Source organism: Euprymna scolopes, chromosome 11 (genome assembly GCF_053919585.1).
Source record: "Euprymna scolopes isolate OS-2025 chromosome 11, ASM5391958v1, whole genome shotgun sequence".
NCBI lineage: Eukaryota > Metazoa > Mollusca > Cephalopoda > Sepiida > Sepiolidae > Euprymna > Euprymna scolopes.
In genome coordinates, this window is record NC_136492.1 from 39,659,513 (window position 1) to 39,683,192 (window position 23,680).

At 36.6% G+C, this 23,680-nt stretch overlaps 1 protein-coding gene across 2 annotated transcripts in view; it reads right to left on the minus strand.

Annotated features, from left to right (window-relative positions):
- Window positions 1-23,680, minus strand: part of LOC145287842 (mitochondrial enolase superfamily member 1-like) — a 400,234-nt gene that overhangs the window by 20,356 nt on the left and 356,198 nt on the right. For both annotated transcript variants that reach the window (XM_080135718.1, XM_080135717.1), the window contains exon 15: window positions 17,392-17,473. In XM_080135718.1, coding sequence (XP_079991844.1) covers window positions 17,392-17,473 — 82 coding nt within the window. The remainder of the gene's footprint in view (window positions 1-17,391; window positions 17,474-23,680) is intronic.

Sequence of the window (23,680 nt, forward strand, 5' to 3'; positions counted from 1 at the left end):
GCTAAACTTCTGTCTGACACTCAATATGGATTTGCACAAGTCCATTCTACTGCAGATATTTTAACTCTAATCTCTGAACGTATTCACCAAACACTGGATAAGGCAGAGGAACAGAGGACAGTAGCCCTAGATACATCTGAGGCTTTTGATAGTCTTCTCATGAAAATAAAATCCTATGGTATTACTCGACGAATACTTTACATAATTAAATCCTTCTTAAGTGAGAGAAGAATCCAGGTTGTCCTCGATGGGCGTACGTCCAAACAATCTATATATATATAAAAGCGAAAATGTGTGTTTGTATGTATGCATGTGTGTTTGTATGTATGTATGTATGTATGTATGTGTGTTTGTATGTCTCGCAAAAACTTTCGACACGGGTCACGGATTTTCGCCAGATCAGTATCATTTTAAAGTTCCAACCTTTGCTCGACAAATATCGAAAAATTGGACAAAAATGTTAATTCTTTCACCCGATTTTAGGGTGAAAGAATTAACATTTAGCATTTTAACATGTAGCAGTTTTCTATGGGGGGGGGACAGCAAAAACCTTCCTCTCATGACGAGTTCAGTTCTACGCATGCGTCATATGACGTCGGAACATGATTTACTTTAAATAGTTGAAAAAGCGACAATTTCGTCGACGTCGTCTTAGCTCGGCCTCATTATCTAAAGGTTTTGGGTTCGAATTGTGGTGTGAGATGTCTTTTTTTTTTTTTTTCGATTTTAAAAATTTTAATATTGAAACAGGGTTATTTAAGCCATTTTTCATGTGTTTTTTTGTTTTTATTTTTCAGATTTTTTAAAGAAATTTTAACGTTCGTTTTTCTGTTTTCTTTTTCCATCATATTAGCGTTTTCTTTTTTCTTTTTCCCATTTTTACATTTAACATCGTTCGTTTGCCTTACGTTAGTTCTTTTGGGTGTTTTTTTCGATTTTTTTAAGTTTTAACATTTTAATATTTAAAAATATTTACTTCGCTTATTCTTATGTTTTGATTACCCCCAGAGCACACACACACCGAGACACACCCGGGTACGCCCCGCTTTTACATTTACCATCGTTCGTTTGCCTTACGTTAGTTTTTTTGTGTTTTTTTAAATATTTACTTCGCTTATTCTTATGTTTTGATTAACACCCCCCAACCCCCGCCCAAGCACACACATCTCGAAACACCCAGGCAACGTCAGATACCCCCGCTAGTCTATATATATAAAAGCGAAAATGTTTGTGTGTGTGTATGCATGTTTGTTTGTATGTATGTGTGTTTGTATGTCTCGCAAAAACTTTCGACATGGGTCACGGATTTTTGCCAGATTGGTATCATTTTAAACTTTCAACCTTCGCCCGACAAATATTGAAAAATTGGCCCAAAACGTTAATTTCTTCACTCTGAAATCAGCAGTTTTCTACAGCAAACCCATCCTCTCATGATGAGTTTGGTTCTACGCATATGCAAATGACGTCGGAACCTGATTTAATTTAAAGATTTTAAAAATCAACACAATTTCGTCGACGTTGTCTTAGCTCAGTTTATTAAAGGTTTTGGGTTCGAATCGTGGTGCAGTATGTCTTTTTTTTTTTTCGATTTTTAAAGGTTTAATATTGAAACCGGGTTATTTAAGCCTGTGTTTTTTTGGGGGTTTTATTTTTCAGATTTTTTAACAAAGTTTTAACGTTCGTTTTTCTGTTTCGCGTTTCCTTTTTTTGCTTTTCCCATTTTTACATTTAACATCGTTCGTTTGCCTTATGTTATTTTTTTACTTCGCTTATTCTTATGTTTTGATTAACAAGCACGCTCACCTCCAAACACCCGGGCAACGCCGGGTACCCTCTGGGGTTATTTAAGCCATTTTTCACATATTTTTTTTTTGTTTTATTTTTCAGATTTTTTAAAGAAGTTTTAACGCTCGTTTTTCTGTTTTCTTTTTTGTTTTTCCGATTTTTACATTTAACATCGTTCGTTTGCCTTACGTTCGTTAGTTTTTTTGTTTTTTTTTCGATTTTTTAAAGTTTTAAAATATTTACTTCGCTTATTCTTATGTTTTGATTAACACCCCGTCCGAGCACACACACCTCTAAACACCCGGGCAACGCCGGGTACCCCCCCACGAGTATAATATAAATGCAGGTGTACCTTAGGGATCGATCCTTGGTCCTTTATTATTTCTGATATTCATAAATTACTTGATAAAATTGTCTCTGAGATGGGTATATTTACCAATGACACCACACTCTATAGCAGGCACGTGGGGAAAACTAATGAGCACATATCTAAGGTAATGGCAGAAACCCTAGAAGAAGACCTTCAGTTTGTAGTAGAATGGGGTAAAAAATGGATGGTAACGTTCAATGTTGCCAAGACAAAGCTCGTTTCTTTTAATAATTACATGAAACCTTACCAACTACCAATAGCTATGGCTAAAAATACATTACCTGAAAGTACTTCTTTCAAACTCCTTAGCTTAACGTTCACAAGGAACATGAGTTGGAAATAGATAAATCAAGATTATTGCCAAAGCTGTTGCAAAGAAGGTGGGCTCTCTCTACCGTGCTAGAAAGTTACTTATGCCTGAAAGTATCCTGTACTTCAGCAAAGCCACCATTCGCTCATGTATGGAGTACTGCTGTCATATTTGGGCTGGTGCATCTGCTACTAGGCACTCGCTCCTGGACAGGGTTCAAAAGAGAGTCACCAACCTGATAGGTCCTGAACTTTCATCTAAGCTTCAGCCTCTGTCTCATTGATAAAATGTTGCATCTCTCCGCCTGTTTTACAAGTATTTTAATGGTGGATGCTCTGACGAACTACAAGCCCTCAACGTAAATACCCCTGACAAACACAACAAGCAGCAAAGTCCCACCCCTACACAGTAGCGATCCCTAGATGTAAGAAAGCCTTCTACTCCAATAGTTTCTTCCCCAGAACTTCTAGACTTTGGAATTATCTTCCAGGTTCCTGCTTCTCCAATTCTACTGACATGCAGAAGTTCAAGTGTAATGTGAACAGAACTCTCTACATGTTACCCCTGCAACTTAGGTCCCTAATAGTAGCCCAGTACATCAAAGTGGCAAAGTGCCTTGTTTGAAGTAAAAAAGAAAAAAACTTGTAAAATCAAACAGGAAAACCATGTAAAAAAATTAATTTATTGGTCGAAATAAAAAACTCCGACTCCTATTACTTTTAGAAATCTGACTCCGACTTTGACTCCAGCTAAAACCTCCAACTCCGCAACCCTGCTACCAAGTCAGTAAATATGCAGAATCCGGGGTTCCCATTGAGATGTCAAAATGGCCCTCTCTATCTTTTTTTGTCCACAGCTCATCGTTTTATCTGATTAAGGTTTTTTTAGCTTTTTTTTTTTATAATTTCAATCTCCAACTTCGTCATATCCATTTCCTTTTCAGCTAATTTAAGTGCTTTCTTGAACAGTATTGGGGATATTAAAGGGTAATAGGCATCAAATGAATTTACGTTTTTGATTTTTTGGGATCCTATCGGACCACTCCATCACTCACCCTAAGAAATCCAGAGGTTATGTTTTATTTTAGATTTTAAGGTTGGTATAATTCTGTCTTTTGTATCTTTTTACTGATATTACCTATGTCTGATGCACATTTAGTGGGGTAGTTGTACCCCAGCTAATCTTTTATCTTATAGAACCCTCGATAAAAAATGACAAACTCCTTTTAACATTGAACCTTTGCAAGTCTTTTTTCCACGAGATAATAGTGGTGGAGCTCGAAGTTCTTGAGTCAGGTCCACGTCGGACTGTCGGTGCTGGGCGAGGAGGAGAGGAAGGTGTGTCTTCGCTCACGGCTCTGTGTTGACTGTTGGATGTCCCCTGCACTCTTTTTGGGGACAGTAGGATCAATGCGCCCTGCCTGTCGATTGGCCAGTCTATGGCCGAAGAACTTACAGGGAAGCATTGATCCGCCAGAGAGTATAGTTCATTAAGGGGGGTTGCTACATCACCCCCTGCTTAGGCGGAAAGCCGATAAAGAAGAAATGTAGCAGTTGTTAAGAGAGAGAAAAAAAAAATGTTCACAAAAGTTTTTTTTTTTTTTTTATGAGAAAATGTTCTTGCTTTTCAGTGAAAAGCTGAGTTTTCATGCTGAGGATGAAGAAAAAGGATTTTATTTTATTTTTTTATAAAAGAAGAAAATGTCTTTGTGCAAAAAAATTTTGTGTGAGGAAAAAAAAAATGTTTTTTTAAAAAAATTTTTTTTTTTTTATATATATACAGTCTTGCACAACTTCTTTAGCCAATGCACTCTACGACCACTACGCGTGGTAGTAACGTAGTTGTCTGCATTGGGAGTACTTGCTTCAGGTGTATATTGATGATGCATGTATGTAGGGGGAATGTGTGGCTCTTGCGTTTTCATGTCCAGAAAGGCTTTTTTTTATTCTGTCAATAGAGACAGTTTCTTTTTTACCACTGATGTCTATGGTGAAAAGTTTGTTAGTACGTGAAAGCACGCGATAAGGACCGGTATAAGGTGGAGTAAGAGGGGCTTTCACAGAGTCCTTCCTAAGGAAAACGTGAGTCCAAGACGAAATGTCCTTTGGGACCGAAGATTTTATGGTCTGTTCCCTAGTATGCATAGGTGGGAGCTTATTGAAATAAGCTCGCAGTCTGTCAATGTACAGAGCTGAATCCATTTGTGCAGACTCTGTCGGGCTCAGCATTTGACCTGGCAACGATAGAGGTGCACCATAAACTAGTTCGGCTGGAGAGTATCCCAGGTCCTCTTTAATGGCAGCACGACAGCCTAAGAGAACAACAGGTACGTATTCGTTCCATCTCTGTTGGTCAGGATAAGCACGTAGTGCAGCTTTAATTGGCGATGGAAGCGCTCTATCATCCCGTTCGAAGCTGGGTGATAGCTTGTCGTGCGAATACGTTGGATCCCTAGAATTCTGGAAAGTTCCTGGAATAGGTGGGATTCAAACTGTGCACCACAATCCGTGGTTACAGTGGTGGGAACTCCGTAACGCGATATCCAGCCTGATATAAGGGCTCGCGCTACGGACTCAGCCGAAATGTCTGTGAGGGGAATAGCCTCAGGCCACCGTGTGAAACGGTCTATGCAGGTCAGGAGATAAGTAAATCCCTGACTGACCGGCCATGGTCCAACCAGATCTATGTGAACATGGCTAAACCGAGCGTCTGGGGTGCTGAATGTTCCTAGGGGTGCACGGATATGCTTGTGCACCTTTGACTTTTGGCAGGATACACAGGAACGTGTCCAGGCAGTGATATCACGCCTCATATTTGGCCAGAAAAATCTAGCTGTAATCAGCTTCACTGTGGCTTTGCATCCGGGGTGTGCCAGATTGTGTAGGGTGTCAAAAACAACTCTACGATGAGTCATTGGAACTAGTGGTCGAGGTGAATCCGTTGCGGTGTCACAAATGATCTGTGTGTCTGAAGTGGGCACAGGCAGGTATGCGAATTTGCAAGTTGCAAATTCAGGTGACGACGGATCCAAAGTGTCCAGACTTGGCTGGTCTAGGGCCATTTGCTGTAAGTCGATATCCGATGGTGAGGACAGAGAATTAATGGGAAGGCAAGACAAAGCATCTGCCGCAGCATTCTGTTCACCGGAAATATGTCGGATATCGCTAGTAAATTGTGAAACAAAATCCAAGTGGTGAGTTTCACGGGGAGAATATTTGTCCGGCTTAGCACGCAGACGGTGATCGGTGTAGATCATGAATTGACGGCCCTCGAGTGAATGTTGGAAATGTTTCACTGCGAGGTATATTGCTAGGAGTTCGCGGCCAAACGTGCTGTAACATTGTTCTGCCGGTTTCAGCTGTCTTGAAAAGTATGCAAGAGGCTGTAATTGTTGTTGGTGCTGCTGTTGCAACACTGCACCTACAGCTGTGCCTGATGCATCAACGACCAGAGAATACTGGGCATCAGGTATGGGGTGTGCAAGTAAGGATGTCATCGCTAGCTTTGTTTTCACTTCGTTGAACACTTCTAGTTGGACCTCATTAAGTGAGATTTGCTCGTTTTTTTTCTTCCTGTTGCGTAACAGGTCGGAAAGAGGGGCTAGAAGATCCGCACAGCGTGGGATGAAACGTCTGTAATAGTTCAACAGACCAAGAAAGTGCCTTAGTTGGCGAAGTGAAGTAGGTGGTTGTAGGTCTTGTAGGGCCTTCACCTTTTCTGGTAACGGAGATATACTGTCTGGGCTGATAATGTGGCCCAGGAAAACTAGCGATGAAGCACCGAAAACACATTTACCAGGGTTAATCCTCACCTGGTATTTCTGAAACCGTTCGAACAGTAGGCGGAGGTGAGTGGCATGATCCTCAGGTGAGGCGCTTGCCACGAGAATGTCATCTATATAATTATAGACAAAGTCTAAGTCACACACTACTTCGTCCATGAAGCGCTGAAAGATACTAGCCGCGTTTCGCAAACCGAAGGGCATAGTTAAAAATTCAAACGCTCCAAATGGAGTTGTAACCGCAGTCTTGGGTATGTCGGCCGGATTCACCGGGATCTGATGGTAAGCCTTAACCAGATCTAGCTTAGAGAAGGTCTTACAACCATGCAGCGAGGAAGCAAAGTCTTGAATGTGTGGGATTGGGTAACGATCGGGTACTGTCATGGCATTCAGTTGTCGGTAGTCCCCAGTCGGACGATAATCCCCATCACGCTTAGGGACCATATGCAAAGGGGAAGCCCATGGACTGGACGAGGGGCGAATTATTCCCAGCTGCAGCATATGGCTAAATTCTGCTTTTGCTGCCTTAAATTTATCAGCAGGGAGGCGGCGTGGTCGTGAGAACACAGGTGCACTTGTGGTCTCAATATGGTGCTTTGTTGAGTGAGTGGGTTTGCTGACCACAAAATTTAAATTGGTCAATTCCGGGTATGCTTGCAGTAAAGTCTGGTATGGGTCATCAGACGCAGCAATGAAGAATACCGGGCTGATAGCGGGGGTGTTTGTTTTTACCCCAGAGACAGAAAGTTCCGTATTAGCGTCTATCAGCCGACGTCTTCGCATGTCCACTATTAGGTTAAAGTGGTGCAGAAAGTCCGCGCCTAGTATGGGGTACGGTAAGTCGGCCACCGTGAAGACCCACGTAAAGTCTCTCCGTAATTCCAAGTCTAAAGAACGAGAAATTTGACCATACGTGGGGATTGCCGAGTGATTTATCGCTTGCAATGTGATTGGCGATACTGGTGGTTTTTTACCAAGGAGTTTTAGCGGCCATATGCTGCAAGCGGCTCCCGTATCAACCAGGAAACGTGCCTGGGATAGCGAGTCTATAATAAAATCGGCACGGTTTGTGTGCATACCCGGTGGAGAGCTTGCCGTGCTCAAGTCCCCAGACCTTAGTTTTCCTGGTTCGAAAACGAACAGGGCATTGTGCACCTCTGTGCCTCTGCTCCAAAACGGCTATGGTAAAAGCATAGCCCTGGCGTGTTAGACTGGCGGCGGCGATGGGGAGATGGTGAGCGACCTCGGTAGCGGCGTCTGGGCGATGGCGCTCTAGTTGCGTTTAATTTTTTTACCTCTTTGGTGAGACGCTCAATAGCGTCAAGTATAGTCAAAGACGTGGCGTCTCGGCTTGCATTCCCAGTCGCAGCAGCATGTGTAAAAACTTCAGCCTGTGGCTGAGGGATCGCAGCGGTGGTAGGTCCCCTAGAGAATTCCATCACCCTATCCGCCGATGCTGCTATGGTATCTACAGATTGCTTCTCAACCATAGGTGCCACAATTGCCTTTACTTGAGACGGCAGCCTCGAAATGAAGAGCTGCTTTATAAGGGCACTGTTGGCTGGGACGTCTTCTGCCAGTTCTCTCATTCTACGGAGTAACTCCGTTGGCATACGGTCCCCTAAAAGTTCATCATGGACCAACGTTTGGAAACGCCTCTCTGCTGAGACTGACGTTCGGAGCAGCACCTCCCGCTTTATGCTTTCATAGGTAGAATTAATGGGGGTGTCAGTTATCAAATTCTTGATAACTGGTGTCAACGATGCGGGGAATGTACTTTTGTCTGCTCCGATACGTTGTTTGCCAAAAAATGGGATTCCAATTGGGCAAACCAAACTCGCACGTCGCCAGCAAAGGCAGGCAATGCGGTGGACATGTTTAACTAACGAAAAGAAAAAAAAAAAAGGAACAGACCAAAAAATATTCAGTTATTCGACTTGAAGGATAATGCCAAAGGAACACGAGAAATATTGGAAGTACTAAAAATAAAAAATAAAAAAATGAAGAAATATACTTTTATGGGTCCCTTCTGGGAGGACCGAGAAAAAAAAATCTATTCTAATAGGAAAAGGAACATTTAAGCCGAAGCACGTGTGGCGTGGGGTATTTAGAAAAGGTATCGAACTGTACGTAGGAGAAAAAAAATATATATATATATATTTTTTTTTAAACAATAAAATAAATTGATAGACTATGCTTTTTCTTTTTTTTTTTATATATTTCTGGTAAAATAGAAAAATTATGCGTGTGTGTGTGTTTTTTTTTATATGAAGCAAGTACTCACGTTGGTTTTTTTCTTTTGCTGGCAGGGGAAGAATATCCGTTTAAAACGGTTTTAAGTCTATATATGACACGTGGTGTTTGAACTGCATGAATGTGTCCGGCGGGGATGTTTTTTATTTTTCCGTGGGGGAACCATATGTCCGGTGTTGTTGAATGGTTTTCGGTGATAAGTATTTGATTTTTGGAAGATGATTTCGGTTTTTTTGTTTTGTTTTTTTTTTATCGGGGAAATAGAGAGCTTGTTAGCTGGAAATGGCTGTTTTAACCAAAATTCACTTTTTTTTTTTTTTTTTTTTTTTGTAAAATATTCTCTATGGAGAATATCAGGCCGCTTTTTTTTTTTTTTTTTTTTTTTTTTAAGTTTCCTTCGTTTGTAAGCCGCAGACACCTTGACGCCGATACTTTTGACGTGTATGTGCGTTTTGGAGGTGGGTGACGGAGGGGCCACGTGGGATTTTTTTTAACACAAAGAATTGTCCTTTTTTTTTTGTTTGGTAAAAAAATTTTTTGTTTCTTTTTGTGCGAATCCCTTCGAAGAATTATATATATATATGAAATATTATTTCTTCTTTCAGTCTGTAGTTGTTGTTCGTTTTGAGTGCTCTCCGTAATTTCTTTTTGTTTTTGCAAATGTTTGGAAGAAAGTTTGTACGTTCTCTTTAAAAAAATATTCTTTTTTGTTTGAGAAGTTTTTTTTTTTTAACGAGGAGCGTTCCGTCGGGTCACCATTTTTAGTGGGGTAGTTGTACCCCAGCTAATCTTTTATCTTATAGAACCCTCGATAAAAAATGACAAACTCCTTTTAACATTGAACCTTTGCAAGTCTTTATTCCACGAGATAATAGTGGTGGAGCTCGAAGTTCTTGAGTCAGGTCCACGTCGGACTGTCGGTGCTGGGCGAGGAGGAGAGGAAGGTGTGTCTTCGCTCGCGGCTCTGTGTTGACTGTTGGATGTCCCCTGCACTCTTTTTGGGGACAGTAGGATCAATGCGCCCTGCCTGTCGATTGGCCAGTCTATGGCCGAAGAACTTACAGGGAAGCATTGATCCGCCAGAGAGTATAGTTCATTAAGGGGGGTTGCTACACACACGGTGCAATTAGTCTAATACTGGGTTTATTATTAAAGTTCGGTTTGTGGTCCAATAAAAACCGAGGGTTAAATGGAGTATAAACTTCTATTTTATCCCGAATATGCATTTTCTTACAAACTTATAGTGCTACAAGTTCATCCTATAAAGATCCTCTTCAGTTGCTTTTTTATATTTATTATTATTATTATTATTATTATTATATTTTTATATTATTATTATTATTATTATTATTATTATTATTATATTTTTTATATTTATTATTATTATATTTTTTAGATTTATCAGTTAAAATGAGATTGTTTGAAAGTTCATACTGTAAATGTTCATAGTTTTATCTGCTGGAAACATAAGGTTTGATTGTCCACTATGTTTTTGGAAGTCCTATTAATACTTTTTATCTTAAGGTTTAAATACTCATGCTTTTTTTTTTTAACTTTTAAAGCCTTTACCATATCTAATAAGTCCATCTCGAATAGTTCCAAGGATTGCAACTGTGGTGGGCAAATTCTGGTATAGTTTACAATAGATAATGCTGTTTTCCTCTGTAGGATTTTCAGCTGGACCTTTACCCAAACGGCGGCATTGTTATTATCCTCAGTGTTTTTCATGGTGTGGTGATAGACCTTCCATCTAACTCTTTTAGTAAACTCTTTAACCGCCTGGATCATGTTCACTGTGTATTGCTGTGTGATAAAAATTTCCCAGCTGAGAATAGATTAAGCAAAAAGTAGGAACTCAATAAAACTCTTTCTCAACTTGGCTAACATAATATAATAAGCTCTAATAAAAGGAAAATAAGCAAAAGAAACCTAGCAATTGTCTGTTTGATGGCAAATGCTTAACCTCAGAAAAAGTGTACAAATGTGAGATTAAGGCTGATAATAATAAGAAGGTACATCTTAGAGTCACGGATGCGTCTTTAAGGAAAGATTCAGAAACCATGTTGTATCCTTCAAAAATGAACCGGGAAATGAAACTAATAGAGAAGGGGAGATGGTACAAGAATCAACATTAGAAATAAAAAGAGGAATACAACTGGATTAGGTGATTTGGTCAGAGAACTTCATAAAAACAAAAAAGATTTTCAATTAAAATGATCACTAGTAGATAAGGGTAGTAAGTATAGATCTGGGAAGTCAAAAAAAGATGCAATCTGTGTTTACTGGAAGCCTTCTACATAGTAAATTCTAAAGAAGAAATATTAAATAAAAGGCTGGATGCTATACAGGGATGTCTTCATAGGAATAGATTTTTGCTATCATGTCTAAAACGATGTCTTCATATGAATAGATTTTTGCTATCACATCTAAAATGTAGCTGAGAAAAAGAAATAAAGAAAAAGAAGGGGGCGGGAGGAGAAAAAAGGGAAGATAAAAAAAGGTTCTTGTAATAAAAAAGGTTCCCGAGTGTAAGGCCAGAGTTAAAATGGAGTTAAGTAACTAATAATGGAGTAAATTAGATGTGATAAATGATTCAAACTTAGCAAGCAAATCTGGAATCTAATATTCTACACTAGAAACACGTTGTTAGAAATAAAGACAATGGATTATTAGATAAGAAATTTAGATCTATAAAAAGGCTTAACAAAGATTAGCAATATTGTTTCAAAACTAGAAACACAATTTTAGTTATATTGATGGTGAAATATATTCTGCTTCTAGATCAATAAAATTGCTTAACAAAGATTAGAAATATAAATTCAACAAAAAAACAATATTAGTAATTAAAAAATGGAGATGAATTCATAGTTTTTAGATCAGTAAAACTTGAAAAATCCTAGCTTATCAAATAATATTCTTGTTCTGAACGATTAAATCCAAAAACCAAGGTGGACCTCCATTGGAGTAAAACGTACATGGAGCTAAATAATATATTTATTAATAATTAATTAATAACATAGGTTATCACGATTAATATATGCATTACAAACTTATATTTTTTTAATTAAAGCCATATATAACCACAGAAAAGTATGGCTGGATGGCAAACATAGGTTATCACGATTAATATATGCATTACAAACTTATAATTTGAATATGTTAACTTAGATTTAATTGGTTTTGTTTAATTAATTAATAAATAATAAATGCACATTAGGAATTTGCCAAATTTAGAACTCTGCAAAAACATTAAAATATCGAACGTATTGAGTTACCTCCCTTTCAACGTTATGAATATATATTAGGATTTTTCAACAAAACCTTTAAAATTTCGAACGTACAAACCCAACAAGCAGCAAAGTCCCACCCCTACACAGTAGCGATCCCTAGATGTAAGAAAGCCTTCTACTCTAATACTCCCATTCAACGTCTAAAATATCCGGTAATCGTAAATCTTAATAGGTAGGAACAAAAGAAAATTAAAAATAAATTTAGATCCTTAATTTTAAATGAAGAATGAGACGGCACTGAATATAGAGTAATGTTAAAAATTTTTTTAGTTTCCTTATGGAATAAGTTTTAAACAAAAACCGCTTTTTGAAATTACACAAATAGGTTAGCCGTTATTTTTGTAAATAAACAAAGCAGATTCCAGATACAAAACTAACAGAATCGAAACAATATAGCTGAAGACTTTGTTGCTTAGTCCGGATTAGGAAAAATAATTTAAATTAAATTTCTTTATTTAATTTAAGAAAGTAATGAATCGTATTAGTAAAACATATTAAGTGGACATAGGTGGTAACGTTGCATGATAATTTGATTAAATTTTTTTAAAATAGAAATACGAAAATACGAAAATATATAAATATTTAAAAAACTTTGGAAGGATGAGATGTAGGTAAAATATTTTCTCATGTTTTTCCACATAAGGAAAATAGACTCCATACTGTTCATTGTTAAAGTGTTTTTTATTCAATAAGTCTGACGAAAGACTGTTCTTGTGTGTGAAAATTTTCAAACGATGTAAGGTTTGAATTTGTCCGAATACTCTTGAAACAATTGTAACTAACGGTGAATATACACTATTTGTTGCTATCAATCTATTCCTTGATGTCTTGATTTTGTGAAAACAATATATATATATATATATATATATATATATATATATATATATATATATATATATATATATATATCTTCCTAAGATTAAGGGTGGTGGTGTTTGATCAACACTGCTGGGGAGCCATGATGTAATATACTGTTTTGTTTTTAAATCCCCGAAACAGTGTTTCATGGTAAACAACTGATGATCCCTTGAAAAATAAAAAAAAAATTGGTATTATAGTAAATTCGAGAGAGTTGATGCAGTGATTGCAGGTGATTAAATGACTTACTGACTAGATGGTTTTTTTAACGAATGATAAAAAGTAATTTTTTGTATAGTTTTAAAGGTTAAAAACTTCAAAGACTATACATATATATATATATATATATATATATATATATATATATATATATATATATATATATATATATCAGAGAGGCGGTAGCACTCTCTATATAGGGATGGCCCGTACACGCCTATATACGCCTACAAAACAAAACTATCCAAATCTCAACTAAAATCAACTTATAAGTTTCAAAAAGCACATATTCTTACAGAGAAGCGTCTTACGAATCCAGCGAGTGTCAGAACGTCGGTTAAAATGTCAAAAGAGAGCAAAAAAAAAAAGGGTACAAAAATGGCCAATTGTTCTTCTTTCTTCTTTCTTCTTTCTTCTTCTGCTTTCTTCTTTCTTTTGAGACGATGTATCTCGGTGTACGAACAGTCTCTGACAACAGTTCAAGCATCAATCGACTGCTCTTTACACGGAGAAGTGCAGTGACCCATCGCTTTTTAGCTAACTCCATAATTAAATAAGATTACGTGTAATAACAAGTTTTAAACACTATATACCCAATGTAGACAGACCACTTTGAACACGGAACTTCTCTCAAAAGGGACAGCTCCAAATAATACACCGGATGCTCACAGACGTTCCAGTTTGCCAGTGGCCTATATTTCTTGGACGCTGAATATTTGAGGTGAACGTTAAGGTTTTTTCTTTAAACAGTAACCCACTAGCGTTAATGAAACCACGAAATCTTTATCTCAGTTGATCAAAATTGTTATAAGAGTAACCTATCAGCAAGTACGACGTCAAAAAACAATGTTATAAAAACAAATAATTCTTCAGATTTTGGACTGTAAAATATGTACAAAATGTCAATGCTGTGACCAGGATTCGAACCTAGGTTAGCACGGCCACAACGTGGGGTCCTAACCTCTAGACGATCACGGCTAACACTGACGTCTGTCCCTCTTGGCAGAAAGACACATGACTACTGTCAAACTATTGAAAAATAAGGAGGAAACTTGAAATTCTCACGCATGTGCAAAAATACACTATAGCAACCATTGTTAAATGCAGCTGAATCTCTTCGCTCGCTAAGAAAAGTAGATCAGACCAGTTCTTCTAAGAACTCACCAAACGCCAAAGGAAATAAGTTAAATTAACCGCAAAAGAAACTGCAAGAAAGTCATCTTCTAAGAACTCACTGGAAGCTGACCAAAAAGAATCAAAATCCAAGCCCTAGCCACAAAAATAACTAGATATTGTGGCTACTATACACAATCTACTAATAAAAACAAGTAAGTTTTCTAAAATAAACTACACTGTCACTGATTAGGACTTCATATAAAGATAACAACTACACTATTGGTGTATATACCGTTCCACACTTTAACTATTGGTGATGGGGCAGTATCTCAATTCTACGAGAGTTGTCTTGCTATAAGATAAGTGATATTATAGTAAGATACACATAAGTGTTATATGTTTACATTTAATAAAAATAAAAAATGCCAAAGTCAGCACGTAGTAAAAAAGCTCAGAGAAATATAGACTATGAAAAAAACAAAGTCAAGGTATTATCTGAGCAAAAAGAATACTATCAGAAAAATGCTGAAATAATAAAAATGAAGTATTATGCAAATCCTGAGGCAAAGAAGGCTGCCTCATGTGCTGACTCAAAAGCACGGTATAACAGGGATCCCGGGGGAAAAAAAACTGCTTCACATGCAGTGATATGATATGATATCACATGCAGTGATATGAAATGATATGATAGATAACAAAGAACCAGAAAAAAAGAAGGCTGCCTCACGTGCTGACTCAAAAGCACGGTATAACAGGGATTCTGAGGAGAAAAAAGCTGCCTCACGTGCTCTTTATAACAAAGAACCAGAAAAAAAGAAGGCTGCCTCACATGCTTTTTATAACAAAGAACCAGAAAAAAAGAAGGCTGCCTCACGTGCTGACTCAAAAGCACGGTATAACAGGGATTCCGAGGGAAAAAAAGCTGCCTCACATGCTCTTTATAACAAAGAACCAGAAAAAAAGAAGGCTGCCTCACGTGCTGACTCAAAAGCACGGTATAACAGGGATTCCGAGGGAAAAAAAGCTGCCTCACGTGCTCTTTATAACAAAGAACCAGAAAAAAAGAAGGCTGCCTCATGCGCTGACTCAAAAGCACGGTATAACAGGGATCCCAAGGGGAAAAAAGCTGCTTCATGCACAAACTATTATAAATATAAATATCAAAAACTGCCAAATCTTTGCCAAAACGCCAAAGAATGAACCAAGAAAAATTTAATAGTGAAGATATGAACATTTTAGAACTTTATAATACTCTAACTGTTTTATCAGAGAGGCGGTAGCACTCTCTATGTAATATAGAACCGATGGAGGACCAAGAGGCAACTCCTAAGGCCCAAAACCCAAAGAACTAAAACCCAGCAGGAAGCGACCTGCTACTAATGGAGGCGGCAATGAGCCGCCTCCTAAAAAAGACAATACTATCATGAATGTAAGTTTAAAAATAAGACTGTAAGTAAAAATACTAATTAACAAGAATAAAAAAGCATCGGAAATGCAAAAGGATATAGGGATGGTATGCCAAAAAGTATACAAACAAGATAGCTATGAATGGCTAGGCACATGGAAATAGAATTGCATCCAAAGTATAGCCCTATAGCTTTTTACAACCATAATGATGGCACGGAATGAAGATTGGAGAAAAGCTATAGGGCTATACTTTGGATGCAATTCTATTTCCATGTGCCTAGCCATTCATAGCTATCTTGTTTGTATACTTTTTGGCATACCATCCCTATATCCTTTTGCATTTCCAATGCTTTTTTATTCTTGTATATATATATATATATATATATATATATATATCTCACAGAGATACTAAGCGATATGGCCCTGTTACATACAAACATGGCTATATATATACATTCAGAGATAGCTGTATATACATGTCATATAGATGACTATATAACAATAAATCAGCAGTTGGTTAGATACATCCATGAATGTTTTATCTTCCTAATGTGATGATACAGGGAAGTGAAACCTGACTGGTGAGGAATGAGGACATGCGTTGCATGGAGAGAAATGATATGAGAATAATACAATGGATGTGTAATGTGATCTCAGTACAAGGCATATAATGATAAGACCTATTTTCTTTAATGAACTGTAGAGTTTTCATGAGGCATTGCTAATACTATCGCAGCAAAGGGTGCAGCAGGTGCTAATGTGATTGCAAGTGTTAAGAGTAGATAGAGGGACTTCTGTCATTACTAACTAGCAGAGCATTAACATTGTTGATCAAGACAAGGGTTTATTAAGCATGTGTATGCAGTGTGATCATATATGGAAGTGAAACTTAGTTACTTAGTGTTGACGATATGTGTTGCATGGAGAGAAATGGTATAACAATGATACAATGCATGTGTATTGAGTTTTAAAGATAGATTTTGTTTTGATGACCTTAAAGGAAGCTTCAATCTAGACAGTATAGGAAGATGTTTGCAGAACAGGAGACTTTGACGGTATGGTCACACTGAAAATAGTTCTTGGGTCAGAAGATGTAGTAGTAAAGGTAGCATGTCCAGTTCACAAGTTCAAGAGAAACATGGAAGTCATAAAAATGAACTGGAGAGAAAGAAGGATCAATGAAATTTGTCCAGATATAGTTTTAAAAAAAAAAATTTTTTTTGTAGAAATCGCTCCAGACAAGGCATAAAGTCTCTTGATGCAAGGAGCATAAAAAACAACTTCGAAACTTGGTCAATTAGGATTGAAGGCATGTGTTGCATGGAGAGAAATGATATGATAGATGTGTAATATGAGTCCTAGACAGGTTTAGATCTAATGACTATTAAATCTGGACGGTAGAGAGATGTATGCAGAACAGGAGAGTTTGATGGTATGACCACATTGAAAGAATGGACGATTAAATGAAGACAGTATAGAGAGACGTATGCAAAACAGGATAGTTCGAGTTCATTGGGATGGTCACGTTGGAAGAATGGATGAAAGTTGTTGGGTTAATACATCTTAAACAGTTTTTTTTTGTTTTAATTTAAAAAATTCTTTGTAACTCTTATTCACTCTAAACAAAGCATAATACAACTTGGATGTAAGGGACTACTATGTAAAGCCATGCCTACAGGGGCATTGTTAAGAAGTTTAGCAGCAACATATCTGTTTACATTACATTTAAATTTTTGCAGATGTTAGATTTAGATAATGGGTTCAGTTTGTAGGGAAAGGCCAAGGAAAAAAAAATGAAGTGATAAGGATAGTTTTAAAAGAAAGCAGGATAAATAAAGAGCTAGTCAGAAATAGGTTACTTTGGAAGTCACTTTCATGCCAACATCAAAAACAAACTAAATCGAATATGATGATGGTGACAACGTTTCGAATGCCATCCCTCTGCCTGTATAATGACAATTTTCCCATTAATGATAAATAAATTTAAGAGAACAGAACTTACAACAGGAATTTGGTAATAGCCATTCCTTATTACCACTGGTTCTTTGAAATGTTCATGCAAATGGTCAACATATTCGATCACTCTGGAAAAAGAAAACAGAAAATGTATCCAAAGTTTGAAAGTTCAATTAAGTTGTGTCTTTTCCTCAGGGAAAATTGAACTTTTTCAGTTTTTGTCAATTGGAAGAAAGCCGAGAGAAAAGGAGACTAAAAGAAAAAGATTTCAGCTTCAGGGGTGAAAGATGTTAATTGGAGGAGCATGTTGAAATACTTTGAACTATTCTGACTTTAAAACAATGGAGCGGTGCCATTCTGAGAACTTTTTGCCTTGACAAAATACAAGATCACCTTTGCAATGATGATCTTTTCTGTTGACATGAATAGCTCTCTCTTTAAGAAAGCTCTTTGCAAAATGGAATACTTGTATTTAATCTGTTGTTAAGATTATTGAAAAAAATAGTTGGATCATCTAACACCCTAGAAAATACAGAGTGGAGCGATAAAATTTTTCCCTTAAAGAAATTTTATTTAAAAACTTTTATTTAAAAAATCAATTCAGGTAACTTGATTATGTAGTAGGGCTTACATCTATTCAATGTAGCCGCCTTCAGCCTGAATCACCACCGTTATATGGGTTTTGAACTGGAAGCATGCCTTTTCCACAAGCGCCAGCGGAAGCTTGGTGAATACTCGGCAGATAGCGACGATCATGCTGGCTTTGGTGTTGTGGAAGGTCATGTTGGTGATGTTCTCGATGTATGACTAAATGAAATAGTCCAGCGGGTTCAGGTCGGGGAAAGAGGTGGGGGGGCAATGATAGAAGGATACAGAGTCGTAGCTCTCCTTCTGAAGCCAAGCCTGGCTCTCTTTGGACTTGTAGGCTGGCACCACGTTCTGCTGCTACACGAAGGGTCTTCAAGTGACCACCTGATTGCACCAGGGGACCACCACACTTTTCAGCACATCCATTTTGGTATTGACTTTCAAGCCGACTTCGAAGATGTAGTTCTCACTTGTAACCACACCAAAGACCATAAGAATCGTCTGATATTTTGAGCTGTGTCCTCAAGCGTTGAACTGTCTGGATTTGCATTTTAAGGGTGGTGGCAATTGTCTTGTTGTCATAATTTGGATCGGTAGTACATGAGTTGTACAGCGGTGCATGTCTGATCTCGCTCGTGGAATATTTTTCAAACTTGGAATTAAACAAAATTTACCCATTCAATTGAATTAAACAAAATTTACCCATTCAATTGAATTAAACAAAATTTACCCATTCAATTGAATTTTCAAAACTTTGTGTTTAAAAATCTCTGTCCCTTACGCTTTGATATGGGAATTTTTATAAACATCTAAGCATCTAATAAATTCAAGGGTCGTCCAGGCATTTTTTGCAGGGCAGAATGGTTTTCCTCTGGGGCGCTATGACACCATCCCACTGTGGGAAGGGGATAAAAAACCACAACCACTGTGTTGCTCTGTCAATTCTAGATGCATCAACACATATCTACAAGTTTGCCTGTGGCCTGTCACGCTTGAGATAGCACAAACTGAATAGACATCTTAAGAATAACCTTTTTTTTTTCATAAATTATGATGGTGAATTTTTAGATAAAGACCCGTGGCATAATGGATACTAGGTAAGATTTAGTTGTAAATAATAATGACATTTTTATTAGCTGAATTACTAGTTTACACCGAGTTGATAAAAAGCTTTTCTGAATTTTAAAGCAAGATTATACAAGTTATCCTATTATTAGAGATCGTTTTTGAAAATTCTGCAGTTGTTTATTATTAGAAAACTAGCCTACACTTTCTATCAAATGATGGGAAAGACATCATGCCCCGCGAATGTTTGCATTTACATACATATAACTTCATAGAATTACATCAGTGATTGAATTATGCATATATAAATTATTAACATTTTCTGAAAAAAAAACACTTATCAGTAACTTTCTATATAGACAGGAGAATTTCTTTCCAACCTACTTGTTTTCACTTGAAATGGTTTTGTGCACAAGTTAGACAAAATGGTTTTGTACAGAGGTTAGAAAAATATATGATATAATCATGGTGACATATGCTAAATCACCGAAATTAAGCAACATTGAACATGGTCAGTAGAAGACAGAGTCAGTACAAGAAATGGTTAGTACAAGACATAATAAGTACAAGACATGATCAGTACAAGACATGATCAGTACAAGACATGATCAGTACAAGACATGATAAGTACAAGACATGATCAGTACAAGACATAATTAGTACAAGACATGATCAGTACAAGACATGATAAGTACAAGACATGATCAGTACAAGACATGATAAGTACAAGACATGATCAGTACAAGACATGATCAGTAAAAGACATGATCAGTACAAGACATAATTAGTAAAAGACATAATCAGTATAAGACATAATTAGTACAAGACATGATCAGTACAAGACATGATCAGTACAAGACATGATAAGTACAAGACATGATCAGTACAAGACATGATCAGTACAAGACATGATCACTACAAGACATAATCAGTACCAGACATAATTAGTACAAGACATGATCAGTACAAGACATAATCAGTACAAGACATAATTAGTACAAGACATGGTTAGTACAAGACATGATCAGTACAAGACATAGTTAGTACAAGACATAATTAGTACAAGACATAGTTAGTACAAGACATGATTAGTACAAGACATCATCAGTACTAGACAATATTATTACAAGACATGATTTGTACAAGACATGGTTAGTACAAGACATAGTTAATACAAGACATGATTAGTACAAGATATGATTAGTACAAGACATGATTAGTACAAGACATGATTAGTACAAGACAATATTAGTACAAGACACGATCAGTACAAGACATGATTAGTACAAGACATGATCAGTACAAGACATAGTTAGTACAAGACATTATCAGTACAAGACATTGTTAGTACAATATATTATCAGTACAAGACATAGATAGTACAAGACATTATTAGTACAAGACATAGTTAGTACAAGACATTATAAGTACAAGACATAGTTAGTACAAGACATGATTAGTACAAGACATGATTAGTACAAGACATGATCAGTACAAGATATGGTTAGTACAAGACATGATAAGTACAAGACATGATTAGTACAAGACATGGTTAGTACAAGACATTATCAGTACAAGACATAGTTAGTACAAGACATTATCAGTACAAGACACAGTTAGTACAAGAAGTTAGTACAAGACATGATTAGTACAAGACATGATTAGTACAAGACATGATCAGTACAAGATATGGTTAGTACAAGACATGATCAGTACAAGACATGATCAGTACAAGACATAATTAGTACAAGACATGATTTGTACAAGACATGATCAGTACAAGATATGATCAGTACCAGACATGATTAGTACAAGACAGGATCAGTACAAGACATGTTCAGTACAAGATATGATCAGTACCAGACATGATCAGTACAAGACAGGATCAGTACAAGACATAATCAGTACAGGACATGGTTAGTACAAGACATGATTAGTACAAGACATGATTTGTACAAGACATGATTAGTACAAGACAAAGGTAGTACAAGACATGATTAGTACAAGACATGATTAGTACAAGACGTGATTAGTACAAGACATTATCAGTACAAGACATGGTTAGTACAAGACATGATTTGTACAAGACGTGATTAGTACAAGACATGATCAGTACAAGACATGATAAGTACAAGACATGATTAGTACAAGACATGATTAGTACAAGACATGATCAGTACAAGACATGATTAGTACAAGACATTATCAGTACAAGACATGGTTAGTACAAGACATGATTAGTACAAGACATGATTAGTACAAGACATGATCAGTACAAGACATGATTAGTACAAGACATGATTAGTACAAGACATGGTTAGTACAAGACATGATTAGTACAAGACATGGTTAGTACAAGACATGATTAGTACAAGACATGATTAGTACAAGACATGATCAGTACAAGACATGATTAGTACAAGACATGATTAGTACAAGACATGATCAGTACAAGATATGGTTAGTACAAGACATGATAAGTACAAGACATGATCAGTACAAGACATGATAAGTACAAGACATGATAAGTACAAGACATGATCAGTACAAGATATGGTTAGTACAAGACATGATAAGTACAAGACATGATCAGTACAAGACGTGATTAGTACAAGATATGGTTAGTACAAGACATGATCAGTACAAGACATGATAAGTACAAGATATGGTTAGTACAAGACATGATAAGTACAAGACATGATCAGTACAAGACATGATAAGTACAAGACATGATAAGTACAAGACATGATCAGTACAAGATATGGTTAGTACAAGACATGATAAGTACAAGACATGATCAGTACAAGACATGATAAGTACAAGACATGATAAGTACAAGACATGATCAGTACAAGATATGGTTAGTACAAGACATGATAAGTACAAGACATGATCAGTACAAGACGTGATTAGTACAAGACATGATTAGTACAAGACATGATCAGTACAAGATATGGTTAGTACAAGACATGATAAGTACAAGACATGATCAGTACAAGACATGATAAGTACAAGACATGATAAGTACAAGACATGATCAGTACAAGATATGGTTAGTACAAGACATGATAAGTACAAGACATGATCAGTACAAGACGTGATTAGTACAAGACATGATTAGTACAAGACGTGACCAGTACAAGACATGATTAGTACAAGACATGATCAGTACAAGACATGATCAGTACAAGACATGATTAGTACAAGACGTGACCAGTACAAGACATGATTAGTACAAGACATGATCAGTACAAGATATGGTTAGTACAAGACATGATTAGTACAAGACGTGACCAGTACAATACATGATCAGTACAAGACATGATTAGTACAAGATATGGTTAGTACAAGACATGATTAGTACAAGACATGATAAGTACAAGATATGGTTAGTACAAGACATGATAAGTACAAGACATGATCAGTACAAGACATGATAAGTACAAGACATGATAAGTACAAGACATGATCAGTACAAGATATGGTTAGTACAAGACATGATAAGTACAAGACATGATCAGTACAAGACATGATAAGTACAAGACATGATAAGTACAAGACATGATCAGTACAAGATATGGTTAGTACAAGACATGATAAGTACAAGACATGATCAGTACAAGACGTGATTAGTACAAGACATGATTAGTACAAGACATGATCAGTACAAGATATGGTTAGTACAAGACATGATAAGTACAAGACATGATCAGTACAAGACATGATAAGTACAAGACATGATAAGTACAAGACATGATCAGTACAAGATATGGTTAGTACAAGACATGATAAGTACAAGACATGATCAGTACAAGACGTGATTAGTACAAGACATGATTAGTACAAGACGTGACCAGTACAAGACATGATTAGTACAAGACATGATCAGTACAAGATATGGTTAGTACAAGACATGATTAGTACAAGACGTGACCAGTACAAGACATGATTAGTACAAGACATGATCAGTACAAGATATGGTTAGTACAAGACATGATTAGTACAAGACATGATAAGTACAAGACATGATAAGTACAAGACATGATATGTACAAGACATGATCAGTACAAGACATGATCAGTACAAGATATGGTTAGTACAAGACATGATCAGTACAACACATGATCAGTACAACACATGAGTAGTACAAGACATGATCAGTACAAGATATGGGTTGTACAAGACATGATCAGTACAAGACATGATCAGTACAAGACATGGTTAGTACAAGACATGATTTGTACAAGACATGATTAGTACAAGACTTGATTTGTACAAGACATGATTAGTACAAGACATGATTTGTACAAGACATGATTAGTACAAGACTTGATTTGTACAAGACTTGATTTGTACAAGACTTGATTTGTACAAGACATGATTTGTACAAGACTTGATTTGTACAAGACTTGATTTGTACAAGACATGATTAGTACAAGACATGATTTGTACAAGACATGATTAGTACAAGACTTGATTTGTACAAGACTTGATTAGTACAAGACATGATTTGTACAAGACTTGATTTGTACAAGACTTGATTTGTACAAGACATGATTTGTACAAGACTTGATTTGTACAAGACATGATTAGTACAAGACATGATTTGTACAAGACTTGATTTGTACAAGACTTGATTTGTACAAGACATGATTAGTACAAGACATGATTTGTACAAGACA